The sequence below is a fragment of the Mesocricetus auratus genome, unplaced genomic scaffold, assembly GCF_017639785.1.
Source record: "Mesocricetus auratus isolate SY011 unplaced genomic scaffold, BCM_Maur_2.0 Super-Scaffold_6730, whole genome shotgun sequence".
In the NCBI taxonomy this organism is placed as follows: Eukaryota; Metazoa; Chordata; class Mammalia; order Rodentia; family Cricetidae; genus Mesocricetus; species Mesocricetus auratus.
The window spans coordinates 36,994,993-37,012,459 of NW_024429184.1; the positions used below are offsets into that span (position 1 = coordinate 36,994,993).

The 17,467-nt window shown below is 42.4% G+C and overlaps 1 protein-coding gene and 1 long non-coding RNA gene across 2 annotated transcripts in view; one reads left to right on the plus strand and one right to left on the minus strand.

Annotated features, from left to right (window-relative positions):
• The window catches only part of Nkain3 (sodium/potassium transporting ATPase interacting 3), a 629,532-nt gene extending 621,800 nt beyond the window's left edge, over positions 1–7,732 (plus strand). The window contains exon 6 of the mRNA XM_040740792.1: positions 6,133–7,732. Coding sequence (XP_040596726.1) covers positions 6,133–6,146 — 14 coding nt within the window. The 3' untranslated portion in view covers positions 6,147–7,732. The remainder of the gene's footprint in view (positions 1–6,132) is intronic.
• An 8,702-nt stretch (positions 7,733–16,434) lies between these two features.
• LOC121137912 lies at positions 16,435–16,991 on the minus strand. The gene is made up of 2 exons (XR_005875182.1): positions 16,766–16,991; positions 16,435–16,604 (listed from the first exon to the last, which is right to left on the minus strand). It is a non-coding gene; the product is annotated as an uncharacterized LOC121137912 (long non-coding RNA).
• Between the last annotated feature and the right edge of the window lie 476 nt (positions 16,992–17,467).

Sequence of the window (17,467 nt, forward strand, 5' to 3'; positions counted from 1 at the left end):
TATCAAGACCCCAGAAGGTTTTCCTACAGGCAACACATAGTCACCACACTCTCCCAAGAACCAGAGAGGAAACAAAAACTAGGGAGCAAAACACTCACCCAACAAAGACAAGACCAGATATCAGTACCTAGAATTACAATCTTCCCAATCCCAGATGTGTAGACCATAGCATCAAAACACAGTCAATAACAACCAGAAAAATATGTCTCTGCTAGAACCCAGCAACCCTACCAAAAGAGGCTCTGAATATTCCAATATATCTGAAGCACAAATGAAAGACAGTCTTTATAAATATGATAAAGGTCCTTAAAGAGGAAATGAATAAATCCTGTGAAGAAATCTATATCTTTAAAAGCATAAATATACAATAGAAGGAAATGAATAAAACATTATAAGACCTAAAAGTGGAAATACAATCAGTATTTTTTAAAAAGCCAAACTGAGGGAAATATGAAAATTAAAAATTTAGGAACTCAAACAGGAACCCCAGAGGCAGGAACCAATCACAAGAGATTGAAGAGAGAATCTCAGGCATTGGAAACATGATAGAAGAAATGGATACACCCACCCAAGAAAGTGTTAAACCCAAAATATATAAAATATCCAGGTTATGTGGAACACTAAGAAAGGACTAAATCTAAGAATAACAGATAGAGAAAGGAGAACAAACACAGGTAAAGGCATGGAAAATATTGTCAACAAAAACATAAAAGAAAATTTCCCTGACCCAAAGAAGAAGATGCCTACCAAAGTACAAGAAGCATATAGAACACCAATAGAATGGACTAGAATAGGAAGCCCCCTTGGCGTATAATAACCAACTAATCTGTTGGTGTTGAATTATTTTGTCAAAGGCATTTAATGCATTCAATGAGATTATCATTGCTGCTGGGAGAGGGTGGGAGAGGGAAAAATCAGTTTTCTCCAATGGGTATGTCAACCACGTCAGGGAAGGAGTCCTGTAATGGACTCCACTGATTTTTGGGTGCTTTTATTTGGTTACAGTTTTATTAGGGGTTTTTGTTGTTTTGTTCTTGTTTTCCTCTTTTTGGATGGTGTTTTACTTTTTTTTCTTGACCTGGGGATTTTGCTGTTTTATTGGGTTCTTGTTCGTTTGAGAAAGAATTTAAAGTTGGGTGGATAAGGAGAGAAGGACTTGGGAAAGGATATGATCATAATGCATTTTAAATTTAAAATGGTTTTAAGGAAAAATATAATAAAAGAAGAACTTTCAGTGAGTAGCTTGCACAGAAGTGGCTATAATAGACTAAGGATGAATAAATGATGACTATCTTTTGTTGTCTGCACTTGTTCCTGATGGGCTATCACAGTTTACTATTTTACCAAGAGAGTTTGTTGAGCTATGTAGAATCTGCTTGCTCTAGCCCCTGAGGCACACAGCATACTCTAAACTTGTTGTGACCAAACTCTGAACCCCCAAAATCACCAAGAGGCCTGATCGATGCAAAAGCAAAGAGTCTTTAATTTTACAAGCTAAATTGCTGTGTCCCGATCCATCTGACACAATGGGTGGAGTAGGAGGGACCCCAAGCAGCAGTGGGGCAGGGCATATATTGGGGTAGAGCAAGGGAAGTTTCTGGGGATCCGCTAGTTGCATAGCAACAGTTTCAGAATTAGTGCACCTCTGGGCTTGGGCAACCTGTCCTGAGTTGATTGGTCAGTTACAGCTGCAACTGCAGGAAGGTTACTGTGTCTAGAGGCCCTCCCAGGGCAGTTGCTATGTTCTGCATTCCATTGTTATCAGTAATGCACATCCAGAACCCACCAGCTAACTTCTGATTGGTTTTTTGCCACATGGAGATTATCTGGCTTCCTAGTGACTATGGCAAAGTCAGGCAAGGTTGGGGCCTCAGCATATGTCACTGAGTCTACATCTTGCTGGGTCTTTTCTGAATCCTGTCATGGTTGCCAAGGCAGGGGGCTGTGTGAGGGTCTGGGTCCTTCAAACTGAGATCTGCTCATTGTGATGGCTGTCTCATCCTTCCCAATGCTGAACATTGAGTCCCACTCACAGAGAGCCACCATTAACCCTTGAAAACAGAAGACATTTTGAGAGATCGTGCCCTTTGGGGACCATTGCAAGATTCCCTTTATGCATGCCTTACTTAGCACAATGACAGTTGTGTCCCAGCTCCTTGATCTCTCTGGTTTGGGATCTCTTTGCTACTCACTGGCATTTGGTGACTTTTTGATGGATTGTATGTGATTCCACTATGTTAGTACTACTGTAAGAGCATATGCTAATATGTAGCCATTGTGTGAAATGCTGAGTTTGAATATATATCAGTTTCATCATTATAATAAGCTATGTACCCCTGTCCTCACTGGAAAGGAAGGATGTCACAAACACTGCAGATGTAAAAGAGTTCAATGTGGTCACACAACTGAAGGTCAGTCAACTATCCTATTCTCCCTGGGGACGCCATCAACCTTTCATGTGACACTGTAAAAAAAAAAAAAAAGCATTCTCTGCTCCTATTTGTAAAGCCTAGCTCTCACCTGTCTTAGTTAGGGCTTCCTACTGATGTGAAGAGACACCATGACCATGGCAACTTTTATAAAGAAAACATTTAATTTGGGTGGCTCCCTTACAGTTTCAGAGGTTCAGTCCATTATCATCATGACAGGGAACATGGCAGCATGCAGGCAGATGTGGTGCTGGAGCTGTGAGTGCTACATCCTGCAGGAACAAGAGGTTGACTGACTGTCACACTGAGTGAACCTTGTGAAAAGAGACCTCAAAGCCTGCCCCCACAATGACACTCTTTCTCAACAAGACCTCCTAATAGTGCCTCTCCCTTTGGGGAGGGGGCATTTTCTTTCAAACCACCAAAATCACCCAACTGAAGGGATTACCATGCTGCTGCAAATAGAAGGACACACCTTACTGTACAGATTCAGATTTCTGTTCACAACCATTTCTAACCTCTTTATTCACCTACAAGGCACTTTAGGTCATGAGTAAAGTTCCACTCATGCCACATAGTTATCTATTAAAAGTAATTTAACCTGTGTGTATGTTGCTTGTGTACCATGGCAGACATTTGGAGGTCAGAAGATAATTTGTAAAAATCTTCCTCTGCTTCCAACATCTGGGTTTGTAGACACATTAAAAATACTATTTCAAGGCTGTAAAAGAAAAGACATTGGAAAGAACTGAAGCAAGGCAGACCACACAAACACACACACACACACACACACACACCAGATGTAACACCAAGATATCTGGAAAACAACAGAAAAAGAAATCCTTGCAAGTCTACCAGAAATATGAGCCCAACGATGCGTTGGACTCTCTTGTCTTCTTTTCTGCTTGTTCTCTGGAGCGGGGTTCATCAGACCATTGCTGAACTTTCTGGACTTATTTAAAAGTGGAGGTGTGAGGGGAGGAAGCATGATTTGTTTTTCTTTTTTTTTTTTCCTTTATTTATCTTTTTACACATGAAAGGAGTAAGATGGTATCTCAGAGTTGTTTTGATTTGCATTTCCCTGATGGCTAAAGATGTTGAACACTTTCTCAAGTGTCTCTCAGCTATTTTAGACTCCTCTATTGAGAATTCTCTATTTAGTTCTTTACCCCACTTTTTAATTGGATCCTTTGGTGTTTTGGAGACTTGCTTCTTGAGTTCTTGGTAAATTTTGGAGATCAGCCCTCTGTCAGATGTGAGGTTGGTGAATATCTTTTCCCATTCTGTGAGCTGTCTTTTCGTCTGTGGACTGTGTCCTTTACCTTGCAGAAGCTTCTCAGTTTCAGGAGGTCCTGTTTATTAATTGTCGATCTCAGTGTCTGTGATACTGATGTTATGTTCAGGAAACGGTCTCTTGTACCAATCATTCAAGGGTACTTCCCACTTTTTCTTCTAAGAGGTTCAGTGTGGCTGGATTGATGTTGAGGTCTTTAATCCATTTGGACTTAAGTTTTATGCATGGTGATAGATATGGACTTATCTGCTGTCTTTTACATGCCAGCATCTATTTATGTCAGCACCATTTGTTGAAGATGTTTTCTTTTTTCCATTGTATAGTTTTAGCTTTTTTGTCAAAGATCAGGTGTTCAAAGGTGTGTGGGTTGATATCAGGGTCTTTGATTCTGTTCCATTGGTCTACCTGTCTGTTTTTGTGCAAATACCAAGCTGTTTTCAGGACTACAGCTCTATAGTAGAGCTTGAAGTCAGGGATGGTGATGCCGAGGAAACATGATTCTAAAGATCCAAAATCAATACATAGACCTGTTGTTCATTCACAATATTAAAAACTGGACTACCAGATATTCTGTGTTCTTGGATGTGCTATGTAAGAGATGCATACCACCACCTACAAGGTGCCTGTAAAATCAAGCCTGACCTTGAACTACTATTGTAGTAGAATGAGTCAAATCTGGATGTATATAATAAAGTAAGAAAAAAACTGCTTATGAGAAATTGTTAATAATTAAGATAACTTGAGGAAACACAGTAGTCAAATATAATGTAAATTATCATCTCAACAAATCTGTGATGAAACATTTCTAGATAATTAGAGAAATACAGGTATGAAATCTATATTAAATATAATTAAGAACTGTGGTGATGGAAACTAGGTAAAAACAAGCAGACAAGTAGGTAGACAAAGTCTTACAGTCAGGCAGGTAGTGCTGGCCTAGGCACTGTGTCACTGGGCCCGTTAATCCCTTGTGTCAGGCTTGTTCCACTGTGACAGGGCAATGCTGTGCCATCCTTGGCTCCCACATACTAGGTGCAGTAGCTGCTTTCCTCCACTGCACTGAGACAGCAGAGGAACAAGCTTTAGAAGCTGCACTCTTTCTGCTAACTTAAGACTGGGTGAGATATAAAATTCCATTTCTATAATTGCATGTCTATCTCTCCATGGGAATCCCTGTTAAAATGCAGAGATAGTGGCTTGGCATTCAGACTCCAGAGAAGCAGAAGCTTAAAGTCAATGCTGCAGGATGACTCCAGAAGACCAGGGGCCTACTGGGGCGTACAGGGGGAACCCTATTTACTGGGGAAAGAGAGACACCAAAGAAGGAAAAAAAAGGAGAAAGTTGAAGATTTTTTGATAACTATTTCAAATTATGACTGAAACGTCCATTCCCAGCCACAGAGTCACCGAAGTGAGCTAGTGGAAGAGAAGTTTCTAGGCAGGCATGTGAAATTAGTGTGGAGCAGCCTCCATCGGCACCATAGCTGTGATGATTTTGGAAGGGAAATCATCAGATTCATGCAGATCCTGTCATTCCAGAGGCGGCAAGAGAAGTGATGATTAGCACGCCCTGCTCAAAGTGGGGTAACAGAACGACTAACACAGGAGGGTTTAGTGCTCCGGATTGACAGAGAAGTGAGATTTGCATCAGTGGCTTGGAGGGGAGCTGCTGGAGAGAGAGAGGAGGAGGAAGCAGAAGGAGGCAGTGGCGGTGAAGCAGGGAGGAGGGACAGAGATGGAGGGGAGAGACAAGAGCTGTTGGGATGTTAAGAGAAGCTGTCCCGTGAGGTGATGGGTGTGGCAAGTTCACAATCTGCGGATGAGGCTGGGAGACGGAGGAGCAGGAATAAACTAATGCTGCCAGTGGCCCGCAGAGAGAACGCTTGGATCCTCAGGAAACAGGACTCTTCGTGTGGTGAGGCTTTCAACTGACCCCACGAGGTTCACCCACTCTGCGGGCCAAAATATGATTTACCTGATCTATTGACTTTAATGGTAATCTCATCTGAAGGACACCACCAGGCTTTTTTTTTCCATCTAATATTTGGGCACGGTGGCCAAGGCAAACTGGAGCCGGGTCCATGATTTGTTTCAGACCAAGATGCCTATCTATTAGGAAGAGGTTATGGGGGTGTGGGTAGTGAGTTGGGGATATGTACTGCCTTCCCCTCTGAGACAGTGAGTCCACTTCATCCCACAATTTTGTGGCTGTCAGGCCTCCTCCTCATCCTCATTGCCATTGCTACTAGCTGATCTGAAAGCAGGCAAGCTGAGCCTTCAGCGAGCCAGACAGACTGCAGCCGGTCCACCCTAAACTGCTTTGCATTTCAAAAGGCCTGGAGAAAGGGACAGGCTTTTCATTTATCAGCACTGAAGTTCTTTAAAGCAATTTCATATTTTCTTTTTCAGGTCGAAATAAGTAATGACATTGACTCTGAAACGCGGCTCCTGGACTTGAGTTAGGGAACAAAGAAGCACCGGCCTCTGGCACTGGGGATCCTATGGCATCACCTTCCTCCCAGACAGGATTGCAACCCCTGCAGGCCAGCGAACACGGAGCTGCCGAGCAGAGAGGTCTTTGGTCTCAGCCTGTGTAACATTAGCGTTGTTTGATAGATGCGTTCTGGGTGCTTGGGTGGGTATTTTTTTAGTCATCTTCTTCTTATATGAGCACTTGTAAATTTAAAAAAAAAAGGAAGGAAGAAAAACTGTTTTTTAAATTTTTTTACAGTATTTAACTTGAGGCATGCGAATGGAAAAAAAAATCTGTGAAAATCGTCTCCGAGTCTAAGGGGACTGTCTGTGTTGCTGAGGAGGTGGTGAAATGCAGGCTGCTGAACCCTGCTGGGCTGCTGGGTTTGTGTAAATACACAGTGCCTGTGGGCATCAGACACGAGGTTAGACCTGTGGCAGCTTGTGCAAAAACTGGATCCAACTTTCAAACTAAGCATGGGTCACCATTTAAACAGCACTAGACACAGACAACTCAACTTCTGACGACCCGGCACCAATATCCTGGCAATCTAAATTTCCAGCTTCATGCATATCTTGTTCTTGCAATAGTCTGAGATGCATATATATGTATGTTTTCATATGTATTGCGAGTACAAAAGGAAGCAAATGATTAGTGGAGGCCCTTACCCTGAGGAGGGGGCTTGGGTGTCTCTGAGGTTCATATTTTCTGCTCTTTCTTTCTCTCCCAATGCTGATGTCACAGCTCAAGGGCTGCAGGATGGAAACCACAACCATAAATCTGCAGCCAGGAACTTTTAGGATATCCAAAGGGAACATTCAAATCCTATGGAACTCTATAGAAACCTGTAGAGAAAATATTTATGGTTGACTTACATCAATTTTTCATTTTCCCATCCATCCCAATAGCCAAGAAAATTACGTGGGGGAAGGTCTATCTTGGGAAAAATAATAAAATAATTTGGGAGCTTTTTAAATTGACACAAATTGTACAGGTGGTGAAATGTGTAGACTTTAAGGGTACAATGTAACTAATTTGGAGAAGTACACCAACTGAGTAACCAATGTTTCAGCCAAATACAGACCATGTCTGACACAGGAGAAGCCTCCCTTAGGCTCCTCCTTCCCATCAGTCACCATGTTGCCATAGACCCACAACACATACCACACAATGAACTGCACTGTGCCTGAGTCAGTCTGCTGATTCAAATGGTGATCCCATCTGGTTTTGACCAAACATTGTGACATGGCCAAATGGATACCGAACACCTGAGTGGGTTCTCGCTGCTTAGGTTTTGGCTCATCGCTGGTTAACTGTCTGCTCACAATGTAAGGCAGGCGCTTGTCTCACTCACAGCAGTGTTTTTCTGTCTCCCCACTAGTTCCCATATGGAAATACGTTTGGCTCCTTTTGTATACACATGAAAATGAAGTTTTCCCTCTGTCAAGCTTCTGTCTGTTCACTGTTTGCTCCAGAGATGGTCCAGTGTGGTTCATGTATCTCTAAGACACCCATAAACCACTGGAATTGATGCAATTTTTTGTATGTTTATAGAGTCTCTGTGTTCCTCCTTCTTCCTTTTATGTGCATAAACAATCTGCTAATGATCAGAATTTAATTCAATCACCTCTACCTTAATGCCTCTAAGTTCATGTCCCCTAGGTTGTGTCCTTTCGGTCAGTGAACACTAACACTCAGTTCTAGCCTTCAGAGCAAATCTAGATTCTGAATGAAAAGGAGCTCTTAGAACCTGAAAGATGGTGCCATCAAACTCCAATTCTGCAACTGACGGGCAGGAGCCTAGGACTGTGGCAGGAATGAAAGAATGTCACCAAGCCCAAGTCTTGTTTCTTGACACCAAGCCTTGTTAATCATGGTCCAAAGGAGGCTGTGACTTCTTTTGAGTGAATGACTTCCCTTTCATTGGGGCCTCCTCCTACATTATGTGGTAACACAGGAAGCTGGGATGCCTCCAGATTATTTATTGTAGCTTCCAAACATGTTCCAAGGCCAGTGAAAGTTAGGCAGCAGACAGATGAAAAGATTAGGGAACTCTCAGATGCAAAATGTCCTGGGTATAGAGCAGTCCACACCAGAGAAAAATTGAAGACATGTGCTCCCCAAGGATCTCAGCATCTCTTCCACCTGTTGTGGGAAGGGAGAGGAGGTGTCTCTGAAACAAAAACCACGTCTCCACACTTCTCCAAACCTTGAACATGGTTGGTTCACTTGTTTAGAGAACAGCACCTTGTTCTAGCAAAATGTTAACTCATTTCCTTATTCCTTCAGGAAAAAAAAAGCTTTGCTATTCCCGTAGACCTACATGAGAGTAGTAGCTCTCTTTCAGTAGCCTGCCAAGACATGGTAAGGAGCTGCCTGCCTGCTTCATCCAGTGAACGGCACACTCCTGAGAAGAGAAATTCATCTCCATTAGAATCAAATAAAATGTGCGTTGCGAAGATGAGAGAAACTATCATGATGGCTAAATCGAGTAATGAATAAAAGCCAAAACTGTGCTTTTCATCTCTGAAAGTTAGAGTCTTGCCAAGATTAAACAGTTCTTCATTTTACACTTAATTTTTTTAATGACAGTTCCAAGATGGTCTCATGCAAAACATCCTGGGTGAGAAGTTTTTAAAACAAATACTTACCACTGTGAGTCACTTTAATAAGGAACTTGGAGAAACTTCACAGTTGATTAGAATTCAGGTGTTCTGACTTGACATTTTAGACCAGAACAGTGTCTACTTTCTTTCCAGGGATGGCTGAGTAAAGTAGGAAAAAATACAAATAACTGATGTGTTATGGACGGGTCACAGGTAACTCAGTTACAATCAAGCACAAGACAGGCATTTATACGCTATTGAACTAACTCCAACATGGCATTAATATGGTGATGAACCAGCCCTAGGTTGTGAGCAAAGCTACTATACTGTCCAATGATGACACAAAACTTGGGTATTCGGTAGCAGCCACTAGGTGCCGCTGCTGTGCTCCAGAGACCTTGCTTCCCTAGCCTCTGAGTGGATGTTCATCAGCAAAAGGACTCTGGCTTCCGGTGTGGTCCTGGTTTCAGAGACTGCTGAACTTCTGGCACCCTTCTTGAGCTCAAACATGCCCAGTCCACCTGTCTTTTTTGTTTGTTTGTTTTTGTTTTTCGAGGCAGGTTTTCTCTGTGGCTTTGGAGGCTGTCCTGGAACTTGCTATTGTAAACTAGGCTGGTCTCGAGCCTGCGCCTGAACTTAAAAAAAATATTCCTTCAATACACAAATGGACTGTAACATTTTGGAGTCAAGGAGACGTTTAAAGTGTCTGGAAGTCAAGTTTGAATATTTGTTATAAGTAAGACAACAAACTAAGACTAAAAGCAAAACCAATGGCAAAATATTACTCCTTATGTGACTAAATAATGTACCATTCAGAAAGGGGTGGTTATTACATTTTTTAAAAATTTTTAAAGTACTTATTGATTTATAAATAGGGGAAAAAACTCTCAAAAGTGGGAAAATGCACATTTTTGTGAGTAGCATTTCTCTACTGCCTGAAAAAAATTAGAGAAATTGCCACTTCTACAAGATGGAAAAATCTCCTTAAGACCTGGGATATGTGGGGGGAAATGATGCCCACAGAGAATTAATCGTTTTCTTTGAACTTGCACTCATACAAAGAGCATAAATCCTACTAAATGTGAAATGTTTAAAAAATTAAATATTCAAAGAATCCATAATATGCTTTGGCTTGAACTTGAGAGATATAAGAATAAAAGAAAAAAGGGAGGGAAATGAACAAAGAAAGATCAGAGTGAGAAACAGGATGAATGAATAGAAATGGTAAGATACCTCACCTGGATTTAGGCAATCTTAGTCCTTACCTCACCTTTGCTTGGTTGGTCAAATGGTTTTGTTTGTTTGTTTGTTTTAGCTGAGTGAAAACACTGAATTATTTTCCACCAAGAGCACACTTTCCCCTTCCTCTTCAGAGTTAAAAAGAACTAATCTGGCTAGATGTTGGTGGTGCAAGCCTTTAATCCCAGCACTCAGGAGGCAGAGGCAGGAGGATCTCTGTGAGTTTGAGACCAGCCTGGTCTACAGAGCGAATTCCAGGACAAGCTCCAAAACAATACAGAGAAACCCTGTCCCCCCCCCCAAAAAAAAGGAACTAATCTGAAGAAATTGGTAACCTAGGTGGCTTTCCTCATAGAACTTTTATAGAGAACCACATTGACCCATCAATGGCCATTACTATCAACAACACTAACAACAGAAAGTTAATGGCTCAACTACCATGGTGGCCTATTCCTCTTCATATTCTAAAATTCCAGAGAGAATCAGCAGAGATCAGCATGTGGGCTTCCTAGAGATCTTGGCCTCTCCTTGACTCTTTTGTGCCTACCATTCTTAAATCATAACAACATTCAACACAGCTGTGAAAACTTATGTCTCTGCTTTTCTAATTCTAACCAAGGAGTGGGGAAAGTCACAAAGGGTGGTGTTCCTTTTGCTTAATGACAAGTCTCAGAAGCTGGCTGTATGGTATTTCTTCTGACATCATTTGTCAAAGTTTGATCTACCCAAAACATTGCTGCAAAGAAAGTTGGGCACTGGAGCCTATATTCTAGGTGCCATTATACCCATCTAAAACTGAAGATAGTAAACACATAGAAGAATGAGAAGTCTCTTCCACACACTTCAAGAGCATAATCTTATTGAAATAGGGGTCTTGGTTTCTTAATTGAGCATATACTTCCCAGTATTGTGAAAAATGTCATCCTCAACTCTGTGAAATAAGAATTTCTACTTCTTTCTTTTTTATCTGGTCTTTATGGTCAGAAAGAAAACATAATGTTGTTAAATCTGAGGACTGGGAGGAGAAAGGACAGAATCCACCGCTGTCCGATTAAAGCAAGCTGCATTTGGGGGTATACATGGGACTGGCCAGCTGGTTGTCTCACCCTAAGTCAGGATTTGAGAGAGCAGCCCCTACTGGCCTCTTGAAGTCCTTTTTACAGGAGAGATAAGGTGTTCCCAGGGGTAAGAGAGTCAGCCTTGATAGTTAGACACTGTTAGAAAACACAGTGGAAGGAAAGGAACAAGGAAGGGTGAGGAGTGTGAGTGTGAAGGGGGGGTCACAAGTTTAGTGTAGGTTGAAAACATGTTTGGCAACTTACATCAGATCTAAGAAACAGGAACTTATTGTTAATTACAAACAGAAACCTTAGCTTGCAAACACTCAACATAGGAACTTATTGTTTAACTGCAAACTGAAACTGTAACCTGCACAGGGCAAACAGGAACTTATCCTTATCTGTATTGACCTGCAAGGGATATTTTTCCTGTTTCGGTCTTGCACTGTATGGTACTAGGTCATCCTGTGTTTTCTTAATTCTGCAGAATGCATTTTGGCTTTCCTGCTCTTGGGAATGACTCTAACCTGAAACACCGGTCCAATACAGGGCTCAGTCTACACAAAAGAGCAGCAAACAGGGTTAGATATTCCACTGACTGACTGTTCCACATGCTCTTCAGAACTGATAAAAATGTTCTTATTTTATTCTATCTAATCCAATAAGGATCTAGAGCATATAGTGTTTAGGAAGATGGGTCAGTATAGTATCTGAGAATATATGATCTTTTGTACACTGATGTTGTTTCTCTGTTAAACTTGGGCTCACCCAAACATCGAGGCACAGGCCTATATCCTCTACTATGCGGGAGGCTGAGGCTGAGGCTGAATGAACACAAACTCAAGAACAGCCTAGGCAGTTTGGTGGGAATCTGGCACAAAAAATGAAAAGACGGAGAGGAAGAAAAGAAAGAGGAAGAGGAACAGAGAACAAGAGGAGGAAGAGAACCAAGAGAAGGAGGAGGAGAAGCTGGAGAGGTATTTCAGTTATAGATCATGTAACTATCATTGAACCCAAGACCCTACATTCAATTACCAGCACTACAAGAATTAAAATGAAAAAAAAAACAACTTTTAAAGTTGGCCTGCCTTTCTCCTCACTTCCCCCCCTCTTTGGAAACCACATTAGTCTTAAGAAACTTACAACCGAGAAAAATGAAAAACTTTTTTATCTTTACACTTTATTGTATCTTCTTCCTGGGCTAGTTCCAAGTACTGCTTATTCAACAAAAGTCTAGGAAGTGATTTCAGTCTCTGAAAAATAGGCACCGTATCCTCTCTGAGCCTAAAATGTCTCCAAATCCAGCCAATAGGACAGATAGTTTAAGGATGACTAGGTGAACTGGGCGTGAGTGTCAGATAGCTGGAGTCCAGCACTCAGCAGCTCAGGTAGGAGGGTTGCTTGAGCTTGGACGTTTACAGCCAGCAAGATGCCATATAACTTTTCTTTAATGTAAGCAACAAGGGCTGGGGAGACGGATGAGTGGATAAGCGTGGTGAACTACTTGTCTTGCTGCAAAGGATCCACGTTAAGTTTACAGCATCCACATTGGGTGGCTCATAACTGCCTATACTTCTAGCTCCTGAGGATACGATTTCCTCTTTTGGCCTCTACAGGCACTTGTACTCAGGTACATACCCCCACAAGAGTATGTTCTATCTCTGCAAGCTAAACTTGTGTCCAGTTGAGGAGGAGGAGGACGCTGAGGCCGCCCACGACAGTGGCTCCGCCTTGTGTCCCATTCGACCTGTGAATCTGTCTAGCCTATTCGTCTGCGTTCGTGCCATGCCTATCTTCTGCAGGGTCCCGACTGACCAGGCTTTTCCGGTCAGCTGTTCTGTGGTGACATTTGGGGCAGGTCTGCACAACCCTGGATGCTCAGGTTGCAGGTCACCTGCTGTTGGAGCCTGCTTTATGTCACCTGTCTCTGCTTTTCTCTTAGCAGAGTCGCTAGGCAGAGAACATTTGTGTTCTTTTGGTTTTTTGTTTTGTTTTTCCCTGACTTCAATTTTGTCTTCTCAGGAAACAAATCAGAAATCCCAGATCACCGGTCACTGTTTTTTTTCTCAATATATGTTTTTATTTAAATTAGAAATGTGAATGTTTCACATGTCAGTCCCAGCTCCCTCTCCCACCCCTGCTCCCTTGTCCCTCCTCCAACCCCCCACCCAATCCCCACATCATTTCCCAGGGAGGGTGAGACCCTCCTTGGGGGATCTCTAAAGTCTGTCATTTCATCCTGGGCAGGACCTAGACCCTTCCCCATGTGTCCAGGCTGAGAGAGCATCCCTCTATTTGGAATGGGCTCCCAAAGCTCATTCATAAACCATGGGGAGCACTGATCTACTACCCAAGGCCCCAGTGATTTCTGTGGCCTCCTCCCTGGCACTACATTCATGGAGTCTGGATCAGTCTCCTGTTGGCCTCTCAGCCATCAGTCTGGGATTCAAGAGCTCCCCCTTATCCGGTCAGCTGTCTTTGTGGGTTTCATAATCATGGTCTTGCCAGTCACTGTTTATTTTCCACAAAATAGAACAGCTTGGCCTCACCTTACTTGCTTTCTTCAATTGTATCTTAAGCACAATTTCATGTGTTCTGGACAACCTGCACACCTTGTCTTAACAGCCAGCATGCAGATATCTTACCTTGAACTGTTGGAAAACAGGTCCTAGGGAAGTGAATATGCTAACAAATTGCTTAAAGTCACTTTCTGGCCTGCTTTACATTTTCATCCCTCCTAAGCTCTTCGCTCAAAGAGAAACACTGCTTTGTTTCTAGCATCTCGTATCCAGCTAAGCAAAAGGCAAGCCCTGAATGGCATGGAACTCACAAAGACCCACCTCTCTGCCTCTGCCTCCTGAGTGCTGGGATTAAAGGCAGGTGCCACATTGCACAGCCTGCACACTAAACACCTTTAAGACTAGAACTCAGTATCACAAAGAAAGGTATTGAAGACAGACACCAAACTACCTGAAATAGACCCAGATATTAAAGTCCCTCTGACGGCTTTCAAATGCCCCCCAGTGATCCAAGACCTACTGGGTCTGCTTTGGCTAGATGCTTGTAGGAGGCTTGGGCACCGGTTTCAGGATGTTCTAGTCCTGTTTCCTTTTCTTTCCTTTGTTTCAAGACCGGTAACAGTCTGCTTTCCTTTATTTCCTTCCATGCAAACCTTGCATTTCCATACCCATAACCAAGGAGCTGCATAATAATTACACACAGCCTTTAAGAAAATAGAGTTTTCATTAAAGTTCTGCTGCAGCTCTGGGCTGCTATGTGACAGATGCTGCTACAAGACCAGAGTACTACTAGCATCGGTAATAATTGTAATAAAAACATGCCTAGTTTTCTTTTAAAGATATAAACGTTACTTTTTTTTCATTTCATAAAACTCAAGGGAAACGTGGGTGTGAACACTTCAAAACACTTTCAGATCCTCAGGGGAAACTCTGAAATGAAGAGAATTAGAATTAATACCTACATCAGTTCCTAGAGAAAAAAAAAGCCTGACACAGAACAACGAAGCAGTTTCTCATCCTCTCCTACAAACTTGTAGGTTAAATTCCCACTGAGAACTCCAGGGCTGGAAACAATGAGAAATTTCTGACTTTGTAGGTTTTTTGAGACTTCTTATGCATGATGAGAGCCCCACTGCCTAGCAACCTCCTGCACAAACTGCAGAGCCAAGAAGCAAAAGATGGACAAAAAGGTCTCTGCTGCTCCCAGTAGGTTTTTTCTTTATATACCACATTCTAGAACTCTTGAGTTCTCTTCAAAAGGAAGCTCTCCAACCTAGTACTTATTACTCTTAATTAAATCACAACTCAGATTCATCTCAATAAAATAACTGTCAAGCACATGACAGATTAGGAGTAGAAAACATTAAAAGTAGTTACTGCCTAAAATCTGCAAAAATACTGGCAACTGTTTGAAACACGGCCTCTGAAAGAACACAGGGAAAAAAACCCTTGAGGTAAGAATTGCTGTAACAGAGTCTACAGGCAATAGTGCAGAGCTTCACAGAATAGTGTTTCATTCCTATTATGACAAACCCAGATGTCAGTTAAAAGCATGACTGTGTGAACGAAGAATGAGTATTCTTTTCACAGGATGGTCCTCTTCACCCCTCTTACAGTCACAATCACTATTGCTTTCATCTGAGTAAGATGTACTGCTTTGGGCTACTGCCTCCACAGACCTACCCTCGTTGCCTATGCTTCTTGAACATTGTATTGCTGTTAGAAAGATGATATGCCCAGAGCATGTGGTGGCCCCAGGGTTATAAGCATCCTCTGATGCAGTTAGGTTAATGTAAATTTTACTTGGTCAGAGTCCTCTCTGAAAATTACTAAGCTAAAGACACTTAGATAAAGAACACTCCAGACATCTCCCACACATGGCCCACATACTAGCCACAGTATGATAAGAAAATATCTGGGGTGCAGGGAAATTTGATTTTCAAGATTTAAGTTCCCAATACTAATTCCTGAGGATTATCCCCTGTGATAAATTTTCCTTTACCTGGTAGTTACCAAATTGTCTCTTTTGCTGCTGCAGCCAGCTTTCTCAGACACAGACTTCTAAAACTCCTGGGGTATTCCACAGAAAAGGAGACCGTTCTACGAAGCATGCCCATTCGTTTGGCATACTCTCTCCCTGCAGTTCTAGAGTTCTGGCTCACATTCACTAAAACAACCTTGCTTCCTGTCCCATTTTTTAGTCTATCAGTAACTGGTAAAGGAAAATCCATTGACAGCTGTTCACTGAGGTGTACTCCTCACTCCTGGATTATTCAGATTTGCCCTCTGTTGTACGAAGCCGATCACCCAGGGACTGCTACTGATGGGGAAATGTTATTGCAGGTTACTGCCATACTTAGGACACTCATCAATCCAACAGCATATACTGAGGGATACAAGAATCCATGAACTCCTTCAAGCCACATCCTGTGAGCTGTGGTGGCAAGCTGTGGCTACTGCCATTCCTTCAAAGCTCTCCTGCAGAGCACCTCACATGAGTGAGGAGGCTTTGTTCGGGTGCTACAGAAATTAAGCAAACTAGCAGCACAGAATCTGAGCATGGCGAGTCTAATCACAAGGAGCTATATTGATCTGCAAAGCACTGTAGACTCTCTGGGTCCTGCCAGGAGGTATGGAGAACGTCCCCTCCCACAGATTCTAAGCTCTGATGATCAAAGATGGTCAGCCCAAATGCAGTCTTCCTTTGAGGCCTTGGCATTCTTTCAACAAACACTTGGTAAGAATCCACTTATGAAAGAACAGCTACCCACCCCCCAGCCCAAGGGGGAGCAATGAAAACAAATCATAGGTCCACATTTTCCTTGAAAAGTTTATTATAAAAATCCACATAACTTTTGTCCGACTTCTTCCTTCACAGAGCTCAGCCTCTGAGACACCTCGTGTTCACTCTGTGAGGTCTGAGAAACCTGTACGTCTGAACATGTGTGTGCCACATTTGAAAATAGGTGCCCTGTCCCTTGGGACCCTAGGAACAGATAAAAAGAAAACCTCAGGTTTGCTCACATCACACAAGCCAAAGGCCATCCATCACACTCCTGGGTCATCATTAAAGTAGGCTATTCTGCAGCCGCTGCCAGGCCAAACAATTATTCTTACCTCAGCCACACACAGATACCCTCTAGTTACCTCTGTGGTGATCTGGGAGTGCCACTGCAGGACATGGTGTGAATGGGCATCAAAGAAACCCAGTAGAGACAACTATGTGTGAGAAAACGATCTAAGGAACAAAAGCAGCGGTCAGAGAGGGTCTTGGGGAACCCTGGTGTATGTGGGGGTTCACACATAGCTGTTCTTCTGCTGTTACTTCTGACAAATGAGGTACTGTTAGCTCTATTGTTGTTGAATGCAGATAGCAATATTAAAAAGGCAAGAATGACTAAGCCTTCTTTTGTCGCCGTGACCAACAATGAGTCTGTTCTCTCCTTTGTTACACCAACTCTGCCATCTTCTGGAAAGGAATGGAAGTGCCCAGAGCCTTCTACTCGATGTCTGCTGGTAAAATGACAGGTCACAGCTCCTATGTCTACTTCTAGTTGCTTTTCAACCATCAACAGTTTTACCAGCAGAAATATTTGTTGTTGTTGTTTAATCAGTATTTCAGAGTTCTCAGATTGCTTGCTGACCAAGGTGTCTCTCAAACACCTTGAGTTTCTACCATCATGTAACACTGTGAAGTGACTTCACCATATACTAGTGTCTTTTCTATCACATCTGGAGCTACCAAGTGAACTAAAGGAAAATAACTGAACCCCATGAAGAACTGTCCTATATAACAGTGGTAGCCTGTGGGAAAACGAGTCTTTTCTTCCTTATACATACTGGTAATGG